The 23,514-nt window shown below is 45.1% G+C and overlaps 1 protein-coding gene across 13 annotated transcripts in view; it reads left to right on the plus strand.

Annotated features, from left to right (window-relative positions):
• Positions 1–10,026: 10,026 nt before the first annotated feature.
• Positions 10,027–23,514, plus strand: part of ANKRD44 (ankyrin repeat domain 44) — a 417,689-nt gene continuing 404,201 nt past the window's right edge. For 8 of the 13 annotated variants that reach the window (XM_033944467.1, XM_033944471.1, XM_033944473.1 and 5 more), the window contains exon 1: positions 10,027–10,269. In XM_033944467.1, the coding sequence (XP_033800358.1) occupies positions 10,243–10,269 (27 nt within the window). In that variant the 5' untranslated portion in view covers positions 10,027–10,242. The remainder of the gene's footprint in view (positions 10,270–23,514) is intronic. The other 5 variants (XM_033944466.1, XM_033944475.1, XM_033944468.1 and 2 more) reach the window with 1 other exon arrangement.

Here is a 23,514-nt window from a genome sequence, read left to right on the forward strand (position 1 = left end):
CCCTTACTGCAGGCCTGACTGGCGATTTAAGCAGCATGTCCAGCAGTCTTCACACGCTGCTTCGGGCCCTTCTACTGCCCTGATTTGCTCCGGACGTGCCAGAGTAAATCAGGGCAGTAGAAGGACCCGAAGCAGCATATGAAGACTGCTGGACATGCTGCTTGAATCGCCATGTGTAGTCGGGTCTGCGGGAAGGGGGGGGGGGGCAGCAAAGGACTCGGGCCCGCGTTTGTAGTCGCGACTGTGGGAAGGGAAAGGGGGTAGAGGAAACGCTAATGCAGGCACAGGGAACTGGTGTGGGGGGAGGGAAATGGAAGGGGGAGGGAATGCTGCTTTGGACAGACAGACAGAGGGAGGAAGGGAGACAGAAAGAAAAGAAGAAAGACACAGGGGCAGATGCACAGGGAACTGGTGTGGGGGGAGGGAAATGGAAGGGGGAGGGAATGCTGCTTTGGACAGACAGACAGAGGGAGGAAGGGAGACAGAAAGAAAAGAAGAAACACAGGGGCAGGTGCACAGGGAACTGGTGTGGGGGGAGAAAAATGGAGGGGGAGGGAATGCTGCTTCGTTCAGACAGACAGAGGGAGGAAGGGAGAAAGAAAAGAAGACACAGGGGCAGGTGCACAGGGAACTGGTGGGGAAGGGAAATGAGGGGGAGGGAATGCTGCTTCGGACAGACAGACAGAGGGAGGAAGGGAAACAGAAAGAAAAGAAGAAAAACACAGGGGCAGGGAGATATACAGAAAGACAAACAGCCAAAGGGGGCCAGGGACAGAGACAGACAGAAAGAAAGACAGTGGGAGTCGTGTCAGGAGGGGTGCGGGTTGCGGCAGAAGGAACTTTTCCAATGGGTGCAACTGGGCGACTGTCGGGAACCTCTGATCAAGGGCAGAGCAAGGTAAGTGTATCATAGGGATAAGAAGGAGGAGGGTGGGAGAAAAAGGAAGGGACGCCTACTGCTGGACAGGGGGAGAAGGAAAGAGGTGCTGATGGACAGGGGGGAGGTAAAACAAAGGGAGAAGGGCTGCTGCTGCATAAGGAGAGCAGTGAAGGGGTGGTGGTGGACACAGGGGAGGTAAAAGGAAGGGAGAATGGACAGGGGGAGCAGGCAAGGGGTGGTGGTGGACACAGGGGAGGTAAAAGGAAGGGAGAATGGATAGGGGGAGCAGGCAAGGGGTGGTGATGGACAGCCAAGGAAAAAGGAAGACAGAAAGAAAGAAAGCGGCTAAGGAGAGAGAGAGAAAGAAATAAAGAGAGACACACACACATATATTCTAGAACCCGTTAATGTAACGGGCTATAAGACTAGTTAGTAATAATGAAGTCTGAACAGAGAAGCAGAAAAATAAATGGAAAAAAACTGAAAGGAAAAGATTAATGCTGGAGATGGATGCAATGGAGGAAGTGAAGAAGACAGGAAGAGAGAGAAAAATTACAAATGGATAGGAAACCCTTGCAAAAGAGCTAAGAGAAGAAAGAGGAAAGCACCAGAGACTAGAATCAAGACGATCAAAAAAAAAAAAAATGAAGGGCCTCTTTTATCAAACAAATTAGCGTGGGCTGCTGCAGCAAATGCACTGAAGCCTATAGGGATGTACAGGGCTTTGGTGAATTTGCCACGCAGCATACTCTAGAGCAGCTTGCTTAAAGACGCCCTAAATTACTAGACTTCACAGGTAGAAAAAATAATGTTATTTTTAATTTAGGATAAAGTAGTGTCATAACAGTGTTATTCTACTTTCAAGATTAATAAATAAAAATAAAACAAATATATAGACAAAATTAAGGGCTCCTTTTACAAAGCTGGGCTAGCGGTTTTAACGCACGCACCGGATTAGCGCGTTAGCCAGAAATCTACCGCCTGCTCCAAAGGAGGCGGTAGCGTGCGCTATTCAGCACGTTAAAGCCCTACCGTGGCTTTGTAAAAGGAGCCCTAAATCAAACCTATAATAAGACAAATTCTGTATACATTGCAGCAACACAGAAAGAGAAACAGTGAAGAGATTCTCTGTACTGTGGAAAATATTAAAATAGGTGGCGTAAATTTCAAAAACGGATATAAAAGGGGGCGCTGAAACATTCTTAGCCCAACCAACCAACTTCCTAAATTTTGAACATTGGGGTCCTTTTATCAAGCTGCGGTAGGGGTTTAACGCACGTAATACCGCTTGTTAAACCGCCTGCCGTGCTAGCCGCTAACGCCTGCATTGAGCAGGCGTTAGTTTTTTAGCCGGCCACGGGGCTTAGCGTGTGATGAAATGTCCGACGCGCTAACCCCGCTAGCACGGCTTGATAAAAGGACCCCATTATTTTGACACTGTAGCTGAAAAGAGTGTTATCTTATTTCATTAAGTGCCAATTTGCAGAAACAAAATTCTGTTTTGACATTGTTTCAGATCAATGATTGAACCATATCCACATCATTCTCTTCTTGGTTGGGCTAAGAATTTTTCAGCACTCCCTCATATTACAAACAGTACATTATAAATTAAATAGAAATGAAAAATATGGTGATAGCTTTCAATGGACTGTTAAATACATTTTTTAGTATGCTTTCAGAAGCCAAAACTTCTTTCCAGACAATATGCCCTATTTAGGGCTTCTTTTATAAGAACATAAAGAACATAAGAACTGCCATCTCCGGATCAGACCCTCGGTCCATCAAGTCCGGCGATCCGCACACGCGGAGACCCAGCCAGGTGTACACCTGGCGTAATCCTAGTCACCCATATCCCTCTATGCCTCTCATAAGAACATAAGAACTGCCATCTCTTCCCTAGTCTGAAAAGCGTCCTGACAACTGAAGCCTTTTAGTATGGACCACTGCAGTAACTGCCCCAAAAGCTCATAGGGATTTAAAAGGGTTTGGAGCTGCTAGCGCAGCTTTGAAAAAAAAAAAAAAAAAAAAAAGGAAGGGGGTAATTTATAATGTAGTATATGGAATATGTCAGGATTTGAAATTTATACCTGCTACGGACTGCATACAATACAACATCAGAGAAACAGTAGCATGTGTCCCTCTATACCAGTGTATCTCAAACTGTGTGCCTCCTGAGATTCCAAATGTGCCGTGGCACAATGAGGAAGAGAGGCGCCTGCCAGCTGACTTCCCTATGCGGTACAGTGCTAGTGCTGCCCGATTCGCCAAAGCTCTGCATGTTTCCCCCTTCTCTCTAGCATCCTCCGGCTTCCCCCTGGCCTCCCAGTCTCACCTTTAAAACTAATTACAGCAGCCTGCAGAGGATCGCTTGTAGATAAAATGATTTTATTTTCAATATAGTAATTGAAATGTGTCAGTTTTGAGAATTTATATCTGCTGTGAATATTGTGTGCATATGAAAAATTAATGGAAAAAAATTGCATTACAATTAGTAAAGGGGCTGGGCTCTGGGGCAGAGCTTGGGTGGGCCTAGGGAGGTCTGTGGTTGGGGTACTCAGTTGATATTTGTTAGACTTTAGGGGTTCTTAGCTGGAAGTAGTTGAGAAACACTGCTGTGGGCATGGCCGGATTTTCCTATAGGCTAACTAGGCTTCAGCCTAGGGCCTCAAGATCCGTGTCACATTTTTATAAAGGTTAGTACCAATAACAACATGTTTCATTTAACATATTGATATATATCACAGTAATGATGTATTTTATTATCTCTCATGTAATTTACAAACTTAAAAATGGGAGGTGAAAGGGCCTCATAAGTGGAATAGCCTAGGGCCTCTTTTCATCTAAATCCGGCCCTGGCTGTAGGCAATCAGCTGGCTCCAGTGCCTCTCCTTCTCTCCGACCCTCTTCCCTGCTGGCACCCCCTACTAGCTTCTAAGGGCACATCTGGAGGGCCTCTGCACATGTGCGGACGTCAATGTGATGATGTCATGCATATGCATGATGTCATCACGGCGACATCCGCACACTTCTGGGTGCCTCAAGCCGTGGCTACTACTTTAGTGTGCCCCAACTCGAGAAAGTTTTAGAGACATTGCTCTATAATCTTTATATTTTACACAGTATAAAGGGACACATGTTTCTCTAGTGCTATATGTGTGCAAAGTCTGGCTTCTTGGGATCTCAGTTTAACTTTTGTCTACATATTTCTATTTTTAGTTTGTAGCTACTTATCCTATATTTGGTAAGGGTCTATCTGTATTCGCCTGTATGGATAAGACCAGGTATTCTGCTAGCATTGAATGTCTATACAGGATCAATCAGCACTAATCTTGCTTGTTTAATTTTCCAATAGCTGTATTGATGTTCTACAGTGCAGCTTTTTCTTAGGTAGGCCCTTCTTGTGTGATTCCTGGAAATGAGTGCTATTATGGCACAGTAGAATTGCTTTATAGTTCTCAGTGATAGTTGTAGGCTTTTGTATTACTATAAAATATACCTGATACTGGATTTGAATTTAACATTATACCTTTCTCAAGAGTAGCTCAAGGCAAGCTACACTTTATTTATTTAATTTTCTATACCATTCTCCCAAGGGATCTCAGAACGGTTTACATGAATTTTATTCAGGTACTTAAGCATTTTTTCCCTGGGGCAATGGGGGATTAAGTGATGTGCCCAGAGTCACAAAGAGCAGCGTGGGTTTGAACCCACAACTTTGGGGTGCTGAGGCTGTAGCTTTAATCACTTCACCACACTCTCTTCACTCAGGTACAGTAGATATCTCCTGTTCCTGGAGGGCTTGCAGTCTAAGTGTGGACCTGGAACATTAAATGTCTTGTCCAAGAAAATCAAGGAATATTAAAAAATTCCTCCTATAAATAAAAAATACACTGGGAGATCACCATCAAGAATGAATGCCAAACATTAAACAATAATAATAACGTGTTGATGAATGAATAAATTAAATATTTATGTGCTCTGTTATGTGTGTTTGTATGTTAGGGGAAGCTTCCTGTTCTATGTTCTTCCTGTGTCTGTTAGGGGCATGGGCATAGTTAAGAACATAAGTAATGCCTCTGCTGGGTCAGACCAGAGGTCCATCATGCCCAGCAGTCCGCTCACGCGGTGGCCCATCAGGTCCAGGACTTGTAATAATCCTCTATCTATACCCTTCTATCCACTTTTCCTTCAGGAAATCATCCAATCCCTTCTTGAACCCCAAAACCGTACTCTGTCCTATCACGCCCTCAGGAAGCGCATTCCAGGTGTCCACCACCCTCTGGGTGAAGAAGAACTTCCTAGCATTGGTTTTGAATCTGTCCCCTTTTAATTTTTCCGAATGCCCTCTCGTTCTTGTAGTCTTCAAAAGTTTGAAGAATCTGTCCCTCTCCACTTTCTCTATGCCCTTCATGATCTTGTAAGTCTCTATTATATCCCCTCTAAGTCTCCGCTTCTCCAGGGAAAAGAGCCCCAGTTTCTCCAATCTTTCAGCGTATGATAGGTTTTCCATACCCTTTATCAAGTGTGTCGCTCTCTTCTGAACCCTCTCGAGTATCGCCATATCCTTCTTTAGGTACGGCGACCAATATTGGATGCAGTACTCCAGATGCAGGCGCACCATCGCCCGATACAACGGCAGGATAACTTCTTTTGTTCTGGTTGTAATACCCTTCTTGCTTATACCTAGCATTCTATTCACTTTCTTAGCGGCCGCTGCGCACTGTGTTGACGGCTTCATTATCTTGTCCACTATTACCCCCAAGTCCCTTTCTTGGGTACTCTCACACAATGACAACCCTCCCATCGTGTAGCTGTACCTCGGGTTTCTGTTTCCTACGTGCAAGACTTTACATTTCTCTATATTAAACTTCATCCGCCATCTCGTCGCCCACTCCCCTAGTTTGTTCAGGTCCCTTTGTAAATCTTCGTAGTCTTCTATAGTCCTAGCCCCATTACATAGTTTGGTGTCGTCTGCGAATTTTATTACTTCGCACTTCGTCCCTGTTTCTAGATCATTTATAAATACATTGAATAGCAGCGGTCCAAGCACCGACCCCTGCGGAACACCACTCGTGACCCTCCTCCAGTCCGAGTAGTGGCCCTTCACTCCTACCCGCCAACCAATTCCTGATCCATCTGTGTACGTCTCCTTCCACCCCATGGTTCTTCAGTTTCCGAAGTAGGCGTTCATGGGGTTCCTTGTCAAAGGCTTTTTGGAAGTCTAAGTATACAATGTCTATGGGTCCCCTTTGTCCATCTGTTTGTTAATTCCTTTGAAGAAGTGCAATAAGTTCGTCAGGCATGATCTTCCCTTGCAGAAGCCATGTTGGCTTGTTATCATAAGTTTATTCCTTTCTAGTTGCTCCTCGATGCTATCTTTAATCAGTGCTTCTGTCATTTTCCCCGGGACCGAGGTCAGTCTTACTGGTCTGTAGTTCCCTGGGTCACCTCTCGATCCCTTTTTAAAGATGGGTGTAACATTGGCTATCTTCCAATCCTCCGGGATCACACCTGTTTTCAGGGATAGATTACAGACTTGCTGTAGTAGTTCCGCTATTTCCTCCTTTAGTTCTTTCAGTACCCTAGGATGGATTCCGTCTGGACTCGGTTATTTGTCAGTTTTTAATTTTTCTATCTGCCTGTGTACGTTTTCGAGGCTTACTTCCATGGATGTTAATTTTTCTGTTTGGTCTCCTTTGAAGATTTATTCAGGTTCCGGTATATTAGATGTGTCCTCTTTTGTAAATACTGACGAAAAGAACATGTTTAGTCTTTCCGCCACTTCTTTCTCTTCCTTCACCATTCCCTTCCTATCTCCGTCATCCAGCGGTCCCACCTCCTCCCTAACCGGTTGCTTCCCTTTAACATATCTAAAGAACGGTTTGAAATTTCATGCTTCCCTGGCTAGCCCTCTCTTCATACTCTCTTTTGGCTTTTCGAACCACTCGGTGACATTCTTTTTGATACTTCCTGTGCTCGTTCCAGTTCTCCTCAGTTTTGCCCTTTTTCCATTTCCTGAATGAAATCTTCTTATCCCCTATCGCTTTCTTCACTTCTTTAGTTATCCACGCCGGGTCTTTTGTTCGGCTCTTTTTGCACCCTTTTCTGAATCTGGGGATATACAGATTTTGCGCCTCGCTCACCATGTCCTTGAATAAAGACCAGGCTTGCTCTACAGTCTGCCATTTCTTTGAGCTGTTCCTAAGTTTCTTCCTTACCATTAACCTCATCGCTTCTTAGTTTCTTTTCTTGAAGTTAAAAGTGGTTCTCTTTCCCTTCGGTATTCCTACTTCAACTTTGAACTTGATCATATTGTGATCGCTGTTTTCCAACGGTCCCACTACTTCCACTTCCTTTGCAGGTCCTCTTAGTCCATTTACGATTAGATCCAGAGTGGCTTTCCCTCTCGTTGGTTCTCTGACAAGCTGATCCATGAAGTTGCCCTGAATAGCCTCCAGGAATATGGTCTCCCTAGCGCATTTTGAGTTTCCAAGACTCCAGTCTATCCCGGGATAGTTGAAGTCTCCCATAATAATCGTGTTACCGTTTTTGCATTCTCGTTTCATCTCGGCTTCCATTTTTTCATTGGTAGCTTCGGTTTGCCCAGGTGGACGGTAGTACAGGCCCAATTTTATCTTGGGCCCTTTCCTTCCTGGTATTTTAACCCATAGCAATTCCAATTTGTTGGTCGTCGCTGCTTTGTCCACTCTGGTCGAGTGTATGCTTTCTTTTATGTATAGGGCTATTCCTCCTCCTTTCTGACCTGACCTGTCCTCGCGATAGAGTTTGTTTGGGAGGGGGGAGAGCGTTGTCCCCTCAAACAAGTTGACCCAACCTCAGGTATGGAAGAAAACACACCCACCCACATGCACATCTGGTACCTCATCTCACCCCTCATCCCTGAGCATTTTTCCGGCATCTCATTATCATCCGCTTCCTTCCCCTGTAAACAGCTGGTAAGTCACCAGCATAGGCAGCTAAATATAGGCTGCTTCTGGAACAGCCCCACCAGGTCTTGCCTGTGTTGTATTCCACCTCTCTGATGCAACTTCCAGTGGATGGGACATGGCACAAGAAAAGCCCTGCAGGGGCTGACCCAGAAACAACCCGTATTCAGATGCCTCCTTTTCAGATGGGTTCTCGATTTACACAACTCACAATCAGGACCAGCCTGTAATATGGAGTTGAGAAAGTATAAACTCTCCAGTGTAGGACCTGATGATATGATTTTACAAGCTGTTTGCAGGTTACCTGCTTTTCGTAAATATACTACTTTTTGGGAACAACATTATAAGTTAGTCCTCCATTTTACATTTCTCCTGAGAGGGCTTATCTCTCTGGATTTCGTGAGTCAGCTGCCTGTCTTAGATATCAGGCCCCTAAGGCGGGCTTGGGACATATATTCTGGACCTGCCCCATCATTCGCTCCTTCTGGGATGCCATCATTCTCTTTGTGGAGCGCATCTGGAACATCACTATCCAACGTTTTCCTTTGTTTTTATTTGGAGCTGCCCCCCTTCTTGCCTTGAAATGTATCTTACTTAAATGGCTTGAGGGAGAGGTGCCAGATTACTCACTCTGGTGGTGCTGGATGATTACTATCCTGATGTGGGAACACCAGGATGTGCTGGACTTTTCCTCTTTCTCAGGGCGCTCTTTTCAGCGCACTTGGGAACCCTTTTGGACCACTATGACTCCCTTGGCTCATAGCCGCTTACTTAACTGCTGATATCGTGTTCTTTTATATTCTTAGGTTCCTTTTATGTATGCTTCCATATTTTGTATTGTATTTTGGTTCATTCTAAGGGTTGTAACTGGAAGGAAGATCGGGGTGGGGGGGGAGGTGAGTGGATGGTTTGGGTGGTTGGATGGGGGGTATGGTGTTGTGGGTTTTTTGACATAACTTGAGCTTGTCTCTGCTTAACCCTGTGCATTTGCTTGTTTTACTGTTGAGCTCAATAAAATATATTTGAACAATACCTGTGAAAAACCCTGTTGGGTTACACTCTCTCAACTCCATATTACATGCTGGTCCTGATTGTGAGTTGTGTAAACTGAGGACCCATTACCACAATTGAATTTATTAATTTATCAATACATTATTATTATTAATGTTTACTGTTTGGCATTCATTCTTGATGGTGATCTCCCAGTGTATTTGTTATTTATAGGAGAAATTTTTTCATATTCTATTTTCTTTTCTTTGTTTTGGGGTTAATTTTTGTTCAAGAAAATCAAAGAGCAGCACTGGGATTTGGAACCCTGGTTGGCAGCCTGCTGGTGTAACCATTGGGTACAACTAATGGAGACGTTCCAAACATGTTTGATAATTTCTGGGCTTTAATTTATTGTCAGGTTACCAAAGTGCATATGTTGAATGTTGATGTTACACCTTACAAAACTTCTGAAGGAGGCTGTGTTTTGACACAGTGATTAGTGCTGAACATTAACATATTTCTGAGAGTATTATTAGGCAACTTACTCTGTTTTAACGAGTGTTGTTCATTCCTGTAACTGTTATGGAGTGCACAAAAATAATTCAACTGGAGATGTTATTCTGGTACATAAAAAACTACTTGCTGTCCCTGTCAACCATTTTGCCTCCCAAATACATAATTTATATAGCTACAGCCTGTGTATTTCTAATACTGGAATGGAACAGGGAAAATATTAGAGCACTAGGGGAAAGAGAGAGTGCTGGCTAAAAGGAGGGAAGGAAAGAGAAGCTTTGGGGGAAAAAAAGACAAGAGATATATGGTTGCAGTTGTGAGGGAAAGGGGGAACATGATTGTGTGCATCCTAATTCATAGGGATGGGAGTAGGGGCTCCATCAGGCAAACTTCCCTTGGTGCTGGCTCATTTCAGTGAAAAAGAAAATCTGTCCAATAAACTGGGTTCCTAAATGGTCTTTCTTTTTTTTAATAATCTTAACGAATATGTATGAGACATATATATATATATATATATACACACACACAAATGAATATGCTAATGTGTCATAGCAACCCCCTCTATGAAACAGTTATACAGAGGCCTATAGTGAGGGGAGCAGCCTGCTCCTCATGTGTTGCCATGTTAAGGGAGCTCCCTCTGTGTCTGTTGTATGTTAAGGGGAGCATCTTTCCTCCCTCCCCCTCCGTGTGTGTGTGTGTAAAGGAAAGCAACCTGCCTCCCTGTGTGTGTGTGTGTGTGTGTGTGCAGTGATGTCAGTGGTAAGCAGGCTGCCTCAGTACACTTCCTGTCTGAAGAGCAGCAGCCGCTGCGGCCCGGGGGAGGCTCCGGCTGCGCTCAGCTCGCCTCCCAAGCTGCCGGACTTGCCTATCTTCTGGGTGGATTTTATCGCTGTCATCCGCCGCTGAACGATGGCTGTGCTGAAGCTGGCGGAGCAGGTAAGAACGAAGCGTGCGGGGGGACCTCCCCCCCCCCGCCCGGAGCAGGGCCGGGGAAAGGCAGCCCCCGATCGCCGCCTCTGCTGCTGTTTTCGTGCGGAGAGAGGAAGGCGCTGGAGGCGGTCTCGGGGCTCCTGCCTCGCCCGGGCACCCCCCTCGCCCGCACAACAATGCGCCGCTCGCCGCGGGCTTTGTGATGGGCACTAGGCAGAGGGAGGGAGGGAGGCTGGGGATCGTGTCCGAGCGCCCTCGCGAGTCTCTTTTTGTTTTTTTTTTTTTTCTGCCTCTTGGCTTCGCTCCTCGTATGTGAGGCAGGCGAAGGGACGACGGTGGTGGCCAGCGCTGGCCGGGGGGGCTTTGACGTGCCGCTTTGGCTCGGTCTCGTTAACAATCCGGCTCTGTTGGTTTCCTGCTCCCCCCTCCCAGCTGTAGTGTAGACGAAAAGGGGAGAGTGAACGATTACAGGCAGATCGTTTAATTAACTTCGTTACTTCTAGTCCCTCGGTCCCCTGCTGGTCTTTAGCCTGTACCTGATTTTTCTCTCTTCGGGCCTGCTGTGCAAATGTTTGCAGGGCTTAGGACCCGTTATCCCCCCCCCCTCCTCCTGCGAGAATTAAACACGGTCTGCAAATGAGCTCAATCTGCTTCTTAGATCAAATCTTTTAAGAAACCGTTCGCTTGTTGCCACGGCGGAGAACTTGACACACTCCTGGCCATTGCAATGTGTTAAAAAACAAACAAACCCCAAAACATCCGGGTCTCGTCTTTTTGTGGGGATCGTGGCGAGGGCCCTCGTAGTCGGAGGCCCCGAGGGCCTTTCCTCCCCAGCACAGGGCACAAAATATAAGGGACCTTAAGCCCCTAGTGGGCTCCTTCCCAGTTCGAGGTGTTAATGGTCACAACTACCCACAAAACCCTACCCCCCCCCCTTAAACCTCTCCCCTCCCAACGGCTACATTTTGGCAAGTAGCATACCTTCCACCCTACCCTTGGACTCCAACTCATCGAAGGGGACCGGTAATGCTGGGGACAGGAGCGATCCCTATTGCTCTTGCTCTGTGAAAATTGTATTGTCTCACCCCTAGCAGTAATCCCATAATACTACCACTAGGGCAACAGTAAGCCATAAGACCAGGAGCTAGTGGGGATCACTCCTTTCTGCAAGGTTGCCCAGATCCCTAGAGTGGGTTATTAATTGGAGGAGTGGATGGGGTGGGGGGTTCAGAGAAGGTCCTCAATTTACTTAATGGAAGGGGTGGTACTGTTCAAGGGTAGCTATGACTATTAATGCTCCAAATGGGAGGTTGTGGCCCACTAGACCAGGGCTGCTCAACCTTCTGGAGGCACACCTAACCAGTAGGGTTTTCAGGAACTCTGCAATGAATATACATAAGGTAAATTTGCAATCAGTGGCTCTCCATTATATGCAGATTCTTTGGGGTAATGATGAAAATCAAATTGTCTAGGTGTGCCTTCAGGAGAGGTTGCCAAGCACTGCCCTAGATTACCAGGGCTCAAGGTCTTCTCTGGTGGAATTGTCTATGGAAATTTTTTTTTTCCCCTGTGGAAAAAAATTAAACCCTATATTGGGGCTGGAGGGAGGGAGGGTGAGTTGTAAGAAGGACTAACTTTTTGTGAATGAAGGAGAATAAACAAAACACTTTCAGAGGTATAGTTATTTTTCTTGTGAGAATGGGCTTGCAGAGCCTTTTTAACATGTTCATTTTCACTGGTTTTGCTATTAATGTGCTGCTGCTTTGCATTAATTTGCATTGCAGAAGCTCATTCATGACAAATGTAAAGACTCTTTCAAGCAAAAGTGTTTATGGCAAAGTAATGTCATGCTCCTATATATGAGGCCCTTAATCCTTTCCTTCTGTGTTTGTCAAATATTGTCATCTTAAATAGTTATGCAAATATTTAGCAATGCAATTCGTTTTCTTTTTAAACAGCATTTTCCTGCTTTTATAATCTCATAACTTGGGTCAAATCTTTGTTCTTTGTTCCATATTGTTTTAGTGATTAAAGTTTAGTACAATGTAGTATTGGATGTGATTATACTATATACAGTAGTAACCGTAATCACCAAACACAGGGAACTCCACCTAGAATTGTTTCATCAAAACAAACCACCCTCCCCCCAAAAAAACTATATAGTACCCATAATATTCTGGAGTCTGAATTAGCACATTCTAATACAGCAGAGTAATAATTTTATATGTAATTTTGTGGGTCATTGTTGCACAGTGTCATAACAATACGTACGCTGGGTTTTACAAAGCTGTGATAGATTTCTACCACGGGCCAGTGAGATATATTTACCTCGCCGGCCTGCAGTAGAAACTTCTACTGTAGCTTTGTAAAAGGAGCCCTTAATTATTTATTGGAATTCTTTGTAGGATGTGATACATTTTGGGGACCAGCATAAAAATTATACAAAAATGGTGATGGACGTGAGGTTTTGGGACCAAAATAAGTCCATTCTTTAGTTAGCTGAAAGATGTTAATTTGTAACTGAAAATTTCGCATGTTGATAGGAGGGGCATAAGGTCACTAAGGGCTCCTTTTACAAAGGCGTGCTAGTGGTTTAATAGCGTGTGCTAAACCGCTGGACGTACTCGCTGCTACCGCCTCCTCTTGAGCAGGTGGTAGTTTTGGGCCAGCGTGGGGGTTAGCACGTGATGAAAAGTCGCACGCGTTAACCCCGCTAGTGCGGCTTTGTAAAAGGAGCCCTAAGTTTGATGGTGTACTAAAATGAATTCATGCTGCCAGGCAGCTGAAGAACAAACATGTTGAGATGCTCTTTTTAGATTGGTAGTGCTTGGTCACCACTCTGCTCTGCGGACACTCTGTTGGTGTCCTGTAGGAAGAGCAGTTGCTCAGGGCTCTCCATTGCAAGGTGAGGCTGAATGATGCCACTTGGGCAGAGTTTCAGTTTGCTTGATACTATGTTGGGCCCAGTTCTTAGCTACTTTTGGTTCTTTCCTTAGGGATCCAGAGCCTAGGAAGGCAGTTTGTTCTCTCCTATCCAAACTGCAGTTCCTACCTTGTTCCTTTCGTGCCAGTTTGTTAAGTCAGTCCTGAATGACTGTTTTTCTGCCCCTCCTCGTTGTTGATCACCTGTTTTATTTTAATCTTATGTAAAACTGCCTTGAATTCTGATAGGGCGGGATAACAAATTTTAATAAACTTGAATAAGACATTAAGTATTTTTTCTGCGGCCCTCCAAGTACCCTATTTTTTTCTGCAGCCCTCAGTTTAACATCTTTCCTTTCTCAAAACTGACACATTTCAATCACTATATTGAAAATAAAATCATTTTCATTACCTTTGACAACTGGTGACTTTATTTTTCTGTGATTTTAACTATGTTTCCAGTGCCTTCTTGTCCTTTGACTGTTTTTCTCTCCATCTTCACTTTCTGCCTTGCATCCATCTTTGGCATTAACTTAACATTCAATTTTTCCATTTTTCAGCTTTCTTACCTTTCCTTCCTATCTCTCTTTCCTTCCCTCCCTATTTTCATGGTCTGATATCTCCCTCCTTCCCTCCTTCCTTCCTTTCCCCTTGTCTGGCATCTGTCTCCTTCCCTTCCCCTGTACCCTGGCATCTCTCCCTCCCCCTCCATGGTCTGGTATCTCCTTTCCCTCCCTCTCATGGACTTGGCATCTCTTGTTCCTATCCTCTCCTTTGTTTTCCTTCTCCCTCCTTCCCTCTCTCTCCCCAATTGGTTGCAGCAGCATTTCTCTTCCCCTTCCCTGTGCAGCAGCAGCATTTCTCTTTCTCCTTCCCTCCCCCCTTCCCTGTGCAGCAGCAGCATTTCAGTACTGTTTAGTTTTTGCCCGGCTCCCTTTCTGCACTTGTTTTTCCTTCAAAGCTGCAGGCATCGTCGGCTCCTTGTGTGAACTGCGCCTGCGTCAGAAGCCTTCTCTCTGATGTTGTGACATCAGAGAGGCTTCCAATGCAGGCGCGAGGAGCTGCCGCCGCCCGCAGCTTTGAAGGAAAAACGAGTGCAGCAAGAGAGCTGGCCAGAAACTAAACACACCATCATCGTGTCCAGACCGTGGGCTGCATGTGGCCTGTGGGCCACAAGTTTGAGACCGCTGATCTAACAGAACAGACATCTCTAAACTCCTTTAAGATCAGTCTAAGAACCACCTTGTTTAAAGATGCCTTTGGTCTATAATCATCCTTTGAAGAACATCTAAGATATATCCTGATGCATCTTAATTCCCCCCCCTTACGAACTTTCCTTCTTCCTTCTTTTCTATATAAATTGTAGTTCTTCCCCTTAGCTCGTGTGTCTGTTGCCTCATTGTATTTTGTGTTTCAATGTATTTTGTATACCGTATTTCCCCAATTATAGGCCGTGGCTTATACATGGGTTTTACAAACCTGTGTAGTAGGTGCAGCTTCCTTATATGGGGCAGTCTATCTAAAAACATCGTAGATAAGCTGCGGTGCTACTGGAGTTTGCTGTACCTTTTAAAATAGCTCCCTCGCTGGCCGGCTGCCGGCTGTGTCTTCCAATGTCGCGGCCAGTGGTGTAGGGCAGGAGCGATCTTTTCGACATCTAGCCTGGCCACGTGAAGCTTCCTCAATGCTTGCTGTCAGTTCTTGCAAGTCCCGCGAGACCTGATGGCAGGCATTGAGGAAGCGGCGTGGGGCCAGGCTGGATGCCGAAAAGATCGCTCCTGCCCTGCACCACTGGCCGCGACATTGGAGGAGGCAGCCAGTAGCTGTCCAGTGAGGGAGCTATTTTAAAAGGTAAAGGGGACTCAAGTAGCACTGCAGCTTATCTAATGGGGCGGCTTATCTACATCTTTTAAAACGAGAATTGGTGTTTCCTGCAGCCTATACAAAGGGGTGGCCTATACATGGGGAAATACGGTAATTTGCTTTTTTTATGATATTGTCTATGTTTAATTTACTATATTTTTATGGATGGTTTTACCTTTGCATGTATTTTTATACCTTTGTAAACCGCCTACAATTTTGATTAGGCGGTATAACAAATTTCAATAAAACTTGAAACTTGAGTGCTTTTGGGGATGGGGAAGGAATTGGTGGCCAGATCTTGCTAAGGTAGCAAGTTAGAAAAAAACACCCAAATAGTTCCTGTTCATACAAGCTGAGCAGATGATGTGTGTTTTGAGCTCTGAAATACTGGAGCAGTTAGAAAATAGACCACAGCACAGTAGTTTGGTTTCCTTCTATTAGTGTGATGACGTTAAACCAGCTCAGTTGAAATAAGTGTATGTGCATTCTCCATTTAGATTAAATGATCTGAACTAGTGCTGCCTGATTCACGATTCAAATCAATTCACCAGTTCAGTTTGGCTGAATCGATTTGAATTGATTAGTTTTGGAAAAAAAAAAAATATCAGGCTCACCGATTCAGGCCTGCTCTTGGACTTTTCCTCTGCTGGAGTCCTTCCTTTTGATGTAACTTCCTGTTTCATGAAACAGAAAGTTACATCAGAAGGAAGGACTATGGTGTGGGGGAGCAATGCTGCCGTTGGACTCGGATTCGGGGGGGGGAGTGTTGCTGCCGCCAATGGACCCAGGGAGAGCTGGAAGCTGGAAAGAAGGCTCAGAAAGGAGAGAGAATGCTGGATCTGTGGGGGGGTGCGGTTTGACTGTGCTGACCACATGGATTGGGACAATGATGGTGTTGGTGGCTGGAGGGAAGGGAAGAGAGATTATATGGGGTAGGGAAGATGGAGGGTAGGAAAGAAAGAGGGAGGGCTGGAGGGAAGGGAAGAGAGAGAGAGAGAGTGCTGGTCCCTCACAAACTTCCAGGGGTAGCTGGAGGCAGATGAGAACATGAGAAGAGGGGACAGGCAGAAACTTTTCCTTAAGACTGGAACCTTGAGGGGTGCTAGACCTGTAGAGTGAAAGAGAGAGAAGGGAAGGTACAGAGATGGAAGATGAATGGTAAGCATGGAGAAAATGTCAAATGGGCAGGAGAGCTTGGTGAGCGAGCGGGTTAACAGAAGACAAACAGAAAACAGAACCTGGGACCAACATGAAATGAATAATAAAATGACCAGACAACAAAAGGTAGAAAAAAATAATTTTATTTTCTATTTTGTGATGACAATATGTCAGATTTTGAAATGTGTGTCTTGCCAGAGCTGGTGTTAGTGAGCGTGAGCTAGGACCTAACAGTGTTTCTTTGGTTTATATTTGATAACGCCGGCGTGGGGTTGGAGAGGCCAAAAGTGGGGTGGGTGAAGAGGCTGCAAGATAACCCTGCCAGCTAATTTTAAAGCTATATCATAGAAAGTGAATTGAATTGTATTGAATTGAAAAATCAATTCTGTTGTCAAAACCAAATCAAATTGAAATGTTTTTTTCTTGAATCAGCAGCTCTAATCTGAACTGCAGTGACTGGTTATCGGTATAGAAATCTTAGGCCACTGGAGTCCCAGGTACAAAAGGTTTTAGGGACAGTGAGATAGTGTGTTATAGCCAGGAGAGTGCCCAAGCCTATAATCTTGCAACTGGTTTACATAATTTTTCCAGGGGGGAGAGCAGCCTTTCCTATAGAACAAGGAACACAAGGAGAAAAGGAAATCCTGGGCTAAGTATAGGGCTGCATTTGAATCAGGGACCTGACCCATAGGAGGGACTATGGCGGGAGGGGACATATGGAAACTGAATATATAATGGCTCCCATTAAGCCCAGAAAGGTTGAGGTCCTGCCTAGTGCTAAGAGGCTGGAGGAGCCCACTCCTATGGAAATAGGAGACATGAAGAACCAAGACCTGAATGCACTAAATTCACCGTGTATCTAATGATCATCGCTAAAACAGTTTAGTGTCAACTTAATTTACCAATCGATACGATGGCTCAACGCAGACTTTTCCGTGTGTTCGTTGCAGCCTCTTGACTTTGTTATTAGTATTAAAACAAGGTCATTGATATTAGAATGAGCACAACCTGAAATTACCGGCTGTGTGTGTGTGGGGGGTCTGGGTTTCCAAGGCACGAGGGAGTGGGCATTCCTCCTTCCTAGCTCTTTTTTTTTTTTTTAATTTGGGGGCCATCATCGGAGGGGGGCTGAAGAGGAGCAACCAGGCTTCTAAACATTTGGCTCAGCTTCTCTAAATGGCGCCATTGTTGGCAGCTGCCTTAAAAGCGGCCGCCAATTGTGTGTCAATCATGCGATGTCGCTGTTTAGAAATTTGTGCCTTTTGAGGAAGGTAGGCACTGGAACTGTAGACCAGGGTTTTCAAGGTGCTCACCTTTGATGTGATTCACACCTACGGAGGTGCTTTATGGTGTTTAACACTACTTCTAGCATTAGCCACGCCTATGGTGGTATTAGGTGTCATAATGTAGCTCATAGCATGATTTTGGTGCTGTTTTTTTGGGCGTCTTGAAATTTCTCTTAAAAGCTCTTTTAAATAGCATTTTCCTCCTAACTTAGGGCTTCCTTTACAAAGGTGTGTTAGGGCCTTAACGCGCGGAATAGCGCGTGCTAAATTGCCCCGCGCACTAGCAGCTACCGCCTCCTCTTGAGCAGGCGGTAGTTTTTCGGGTAGCGCAAGCTAATCCGGTGCGTTCGCTAAAAATGCTAGCGCACCTTTGTAGAAGGAGTCCTTAGGCGCTGGTAGGGTGAGTACCAGCGCCTAAGTTAAGGCACCGTTTATGGAATATGGACCTTTGTGCATGATAGACAATATTTTGGTTCCATATAGGATAAACTTTCAGGAATCTGTTTGACTTATATTCTATATATACAGTATTTTGGTTTAGATATTGCTATTCAAAGATACAGTGGTACCTCAGTTTGCGAGTGTTTTGCAAGATGAGCAAAACATTTGCAAAATCGGCGCTTCGGAAACCGAGCATGGCTCGATTTACGAGCGCCCTCCCGCCGTGATCCGGCACCCCCCCCCCGCCGCGATTGGGCACCCCCCTCCCCGCCGCTGCTTATTGTCATCTGAGCACCGGCACCGGCATGTCCTGTGTGTTGGTGCCGGTGCCCGAAGATCAGCCTCCTCTTCTTGCTGGGCCTTGAGCATCTGCGCATGCTCAAGGCCTGCGAGTTCATGGATTTTTTTTTTAACTGAAAACTTTCCTTCCAAGAAAAGCGGAGAACATGAATAAGAAGACTGTATGGTCTATCCAGCCTGCTTCTGTTTAGTCTTGTCACTTGTGACTTGCCAAAATTGGATAATTTTTGGACTTGATTCATCCCAAACCTTTATAGCCTTTGGAGATCAAATAGAGGAGAATGTTTAGGTTTTGCTGAAAAGCAGTTATTTTACAAAGATAAATTTGTGAGATGTTAATTTAAAAAAAAAAAAATATATTTGAAGGAATAGGAGGAACCGTTATGAGCACTGCATAATTATTATTCTGTATTTGCCCTAAAACAGAGGGCCTAATATTTACCTCTGCAGCCATCAGACACAAGTATATTTCTGCTTGCTCCAAATGTCATAAATTTTTGCAAAGCACTGTTGTAGCCACATAATTGCCATTGCTTCCCATGGGAGCAATTTTGACAACTTTTGAATTCTGATTACGTTTTAAAATAGCAAGTTTAGCTTGTATTAATTCTTTTCTTTTACTCTGTTGTACAGCCTTCTTGAAAAATTAAAGGGCCTCTTTTACAAAGCCGTGCTAACAGCCCCGAAGCCCTTTAACTCTCTATGCCGCGCGGCTTTGTAAAAGAGGCAGAAAATGTTAGTCATCCCCTATTTTTGAACATTAGTTAGGGTCACCCTGGTCTTTTAGGGCTCCCTTTTACTAAGGTGCGCTAGCATTTTTAGCGCTACACCGTGTGCTACGCTTCTAGAACTTAACGCCAGCTCAATGCTGGCGCGCGGCAATGTAGTACGCACTATTCCGTGTGTTAAAGCCCTAACGCGGCTTAGTAAAAGGAGCCCTTAAAGTGGCTTTTGCAGGGCAATGTTTTCCTGTCAGGGATCATGGCACTTGCCAATGAAACATTTTGGTAGTCCCTAGATCGGGGGTCGGCAACCTGCGGCTCCAGAGCCGCATGCGGCTCTTTTCCACCTTTGCTGCGGCTCTGGTAGTGTGTCACGCAGGCATGCAGGTTACAAGTTCGGCGTCGCGGCGGGAAATAGCCATGCTGAGCAGTGAGCTCAGCATGTACACAGATGAAAGCCTTGCTTGCTGATTGGTCCGGCGGCCGTGCCGCCGGACCAATCAGCAAGCAAGGCTTTCATCTGTGTAGTGCTGAGCTCACTGCTCAGTATGGCTATTTCCCGCCGCGACGCCTGAAAAAGAAATCATCCTGGCCGGGGTCGGTGTCATGCTCCGGAGATCTACAGCCTTCCTATCTCCCTCTCCCTTCTACCTGCTTCCGGCCACATCCCCTGCTCCGCGGCTCTCTTCGGCAACTCAGCAGCAGCGATCGACACAAGCTTCTGACGTCGGGGCCTACCCTCTGCGAGTCCCGCTTGTTTCAACTTCCTTTTTCCACAAAGGCAGGACTCGTAGAGGGAAGGCCTCGATGTCGGCAGCTTGTCTTGATCACCGCTGCTGACGAGTTGCTTAAGAGAGCCGCGGAGCAGGGGGGGGGTTGCCCAGGTGCAGGTAGAAGGGAGAGGGCCAGATGCAGGACTCGTGGGTGAGGGAGCAGAAGAGAGAGAGAAAGAGAGAGGGAAGGGAAACAAAAGGAAATATTTCATACTGGGCTGGGCCGGAGTGGAAAGATTCTGGCTACAGGGAGCATTAACAAAGGAAAAGGGGGGAAAGCTGAAAATGGAGATAGTGACACAAAGAAGAGAAAGAGTAAGCAGGACCTACTGAATAAGGATAGAGATACAGAGGGGACATGAAGAGGAGGTGAAATAGAGACATAGAAGTAATGCTGAAAAAGGGGGGGGGAGATAAAGACATTGAAAGGGCAAATGGTGAACATGGCGTAAAGATAAGGACAGAGACAAATGAAGATTCTGAAAAAGTGGTGAGATAGGGATATAGGTGAGATGGACACAAAGAAGGGTGATGCTGGAAAATAGGTGGAATGGTAATTCTGACAGACACAGAAGGGAAATGCTGGATCAAGGAGAGATGGGGCTCAGGCTGGATGGAATGAGGAGAAATGCCTTGTTGGCCCGGAACTTCCTCTCCTACGTCAGAATTGACGTCAGGGAGCGGAATGCTGGTCAGCGCAACACTTCTGCAGGGAAAGCTTGGGACGGCGGTGGCTTGGGGGCTGTTCCCCGATTGCGGTGGCAGCAAACCGAGTGGCTTGGGGGACGGCATGGAGACAGAAAGAAGGGGGAACAGGGAGACAGAAAGAAAAAGTTGGGGGAGAGAATGAGGTCTGGAGGAGAGGAAACATACAGGAGGCTGAAAGAAAGGAAGAAAGATTGGATGCACAGTCAGAAGAACAAAGTGCAACCAGAGACTCATGAAATCACCAAATAGCAAAGGTAGGAAAAATGATTTTATTTTCAATTTAGTGATCCTGTATATAGCATTAAGATAAGAAACAATATATGCAGTGTTAGATTTGTTTTATAATGGTTTTGCGGCTCCAAGTTTTTTTTTCTTTTCGAAAACGGGTCCAAGTGGCTGTTTATGTCTTAAAGGTTGCAGACCCCTGCCCTAGATAATATGCAGAGTATATCTTTTTTATGTTCTGAGTCTAGTTGTGCATACATTGTTGGCTTTATGCTTCTCATTTATAGTCATTCAGTCACACCTCACACACTCGTGTTGTCTACACAAGCAAAGCCTTTACTACATACAGCACTTATCTGAGGGGCTGTGGATCCTCTGCAGGGATATTAGAAAAGCACAGAGCATGTAATATGCCAATACTCTGCACTGTTGAGGAGAGTTCATTAACATTGCTTCTAAGTAGTAGTTCTGCTCAGTAATGCAAGTAGTCATCCTCTTATATATATAAGCTAATGTGCATATATGTAACGTCCATCTCTCTTTCACACCTTGTGTTTAAATGATTTTTATTATTCCAGCAATAAGAAGCAAATACAAACAGTAGTACCATTCAGGAAATAACATTTTCAACAATATAATCAGTTCCCCTCCCATCCCCCCCTCCCCTCCCCAATAATCCATGGCCAGTCCAACAGCTGAGAGTGGGAATAAAATCTTAAAGATTCAAAAGTCTACTGCGAGCACGCGGTGTGAGGTCCTGCCAGAAGTGCTCCCACACCTGACAAAATTTGCGACCCGTGCCAAGAGTCAAGTCTCCCACCATGCGTCTCTCCAGTGTTGCGTGCACTATCATTAGGGATCTCCATTGTGCATATGACGGGGGATCACGGGAGAGCCAGTTGGTGAGGATGACTTTTTTTCCCATCAAAAGGGCTCTGGAGATAAATGCTGACATTCCCCTGGGTTTGGGCGAGGCTATATTATAAAATCCAAATAACGCCCTCGGTTGCGGAAGCCATCGCCTTCCCCAAAGCGATGTGGTATATAGGCCAAGATGTCTCCAAAACTGTTGGATTGCGGGGCAGGCCCAAAACATGTGACTCAAAGATGCGTGAGCCTGATTGCATTTCGGGCAAGAATGCGACGCAGTAATCCCCATCCGGGCTGCACGTTCCGGTGGAATGTAAAGTCTAAGAACAATTTTCAATTGCATTTCCCAGTGAGTAATATTGGGTGACACCTTCTGAATGTTCTTCAGGACCTGTTGTAACTGTTGAGCAGTCAACTGGCAATGCAAGTCCTTAGCCCACGCTGTCGCTAATATATCCAGATTCGTACTTGGTTAGCAATCCCGGATCCCCACAATATGAAATCGTAGAGGAATCCTCTGTTGGGCTGAAAGGCTGAAGAGTTCCGAAAGCGCAGACTTCAGTAAGGGCAACCACTGGGAGGGACTGAACATAGTGACGGATCTGGTAATAGGCGAAGAGATCATTAGCCTGTAGGTGAAAAGTTCGTTGCAGCTTGGCAAATGTGACCAGGCTCCCCTCCTCCGAAAACAGGTGAAAAATCTTTCACACCTTATACATAGGGTTGCCAGCTGGCTTCAGATTCACTCTACAGGATTGTTTTGCCCCATTGCATGCAGAGACTTGTAATTCTGATTTCCAAACTGGATTCCCTAAGAAAAGCAAGGCTATAAGTCCCTGCTTGAGTGAGATAAAACCTGGACTGGATCAACCCTGTCGGGCAGTTCTGGAGCTAGTTGGCACCTTAAGATGCAACATGTGGGTAGAGATGAAGTGTCCATCTTTCCTAGGTTCCCTGTATGAACACCTATGTGTTTGGGATTCTTGGAATGGAATTTTGTCTCGTCATAGGAACTTGAAGGATTCAGGTTCAACTTCTGAGATCCCTAGTTGGAAATAAAGATGTGGCACTGCAGCTTATTCCACAAGTATGGAAACTTGAGAGCCAGTCCTGGGTGAGTGATAGAACCCGCCCTTCATTTGTGTTGCTGGCATGCAGTATTAAGTACTAAGGTAACTGCTGGATCACTGGGTAATATTCCAATTACCGCATTACAGGCATGCATTTTAATTTTAAAATGTTGAAGGGAGAATGTGCAGTATCATATTTATTTTCCATTCTCTTGTGTCCATGTTTAAAAGTATTTAGTTTGACATTATGGAGAAAGCATATTAAGAGTGAGGAGTTAAAGGAACTGATTGCTTAGGACAGGGGTGGGCAATTCCGGTCCTCGAGAGCCGGAGCCAGGACAGGTTTTCAGGATCTCTACCATGAATATATATGGGATGGATTTGCATGCACTGCCTCCTTGAGATGCAAATCTATCTCATGCATATTTATTGTGGATATCCTGAAAACCTGACCTGGTTCCGACTCTCGAGGACCGGAATTGCCTATCCCTGGCTTAGGACAAGGAGGTTTTGGTTTTGTGATTTTCTTCTCTGTCAGTCATTAAGCTCCCACCTGGATTGAATTGCCTTTGAAACCTAGGATTTTTAAATATTTCTTTTATTTTAAATGTTTGCCAAATTTTATGTCATATGGTTGAATGTCTTATGTTTTGGTATATTACACTTCTTGATCTGGAGTCTCATTTTTTTGGGGAGAGATAAACTTTGGGAGGATCATAAAAAAAATTGTATCATTTTAAGAAGCTTTTCATGTGTCATAGTATGCTTTCAATAGTTGACTAATTTCTCTTTGCCCTTTCTCCTTATTGGAGAGTTCTATAATCTTTTTAAGGTGAAACCTGTTTTATTGAGCCAATAAAATTTATTGAAGGAATGAGAGTTCAGCGTCGGAGAAGGAATCTTATCTTGATAA

This window comes from Geotrypetes seraphini, chromosome 5 (assembly GCF_902459505.1).
Source record: "Geotrypetes seraphini chromosome 5, aGeoSer1.1, whole genome shotgun sequence".
Classification (NCBI taxonomy): Eukaryota; Metazoa; Chordata; class Amphibia; order Gymnophiona; family Dermophiidae; genus Geotrypetes; species Geotrypetes seraphini.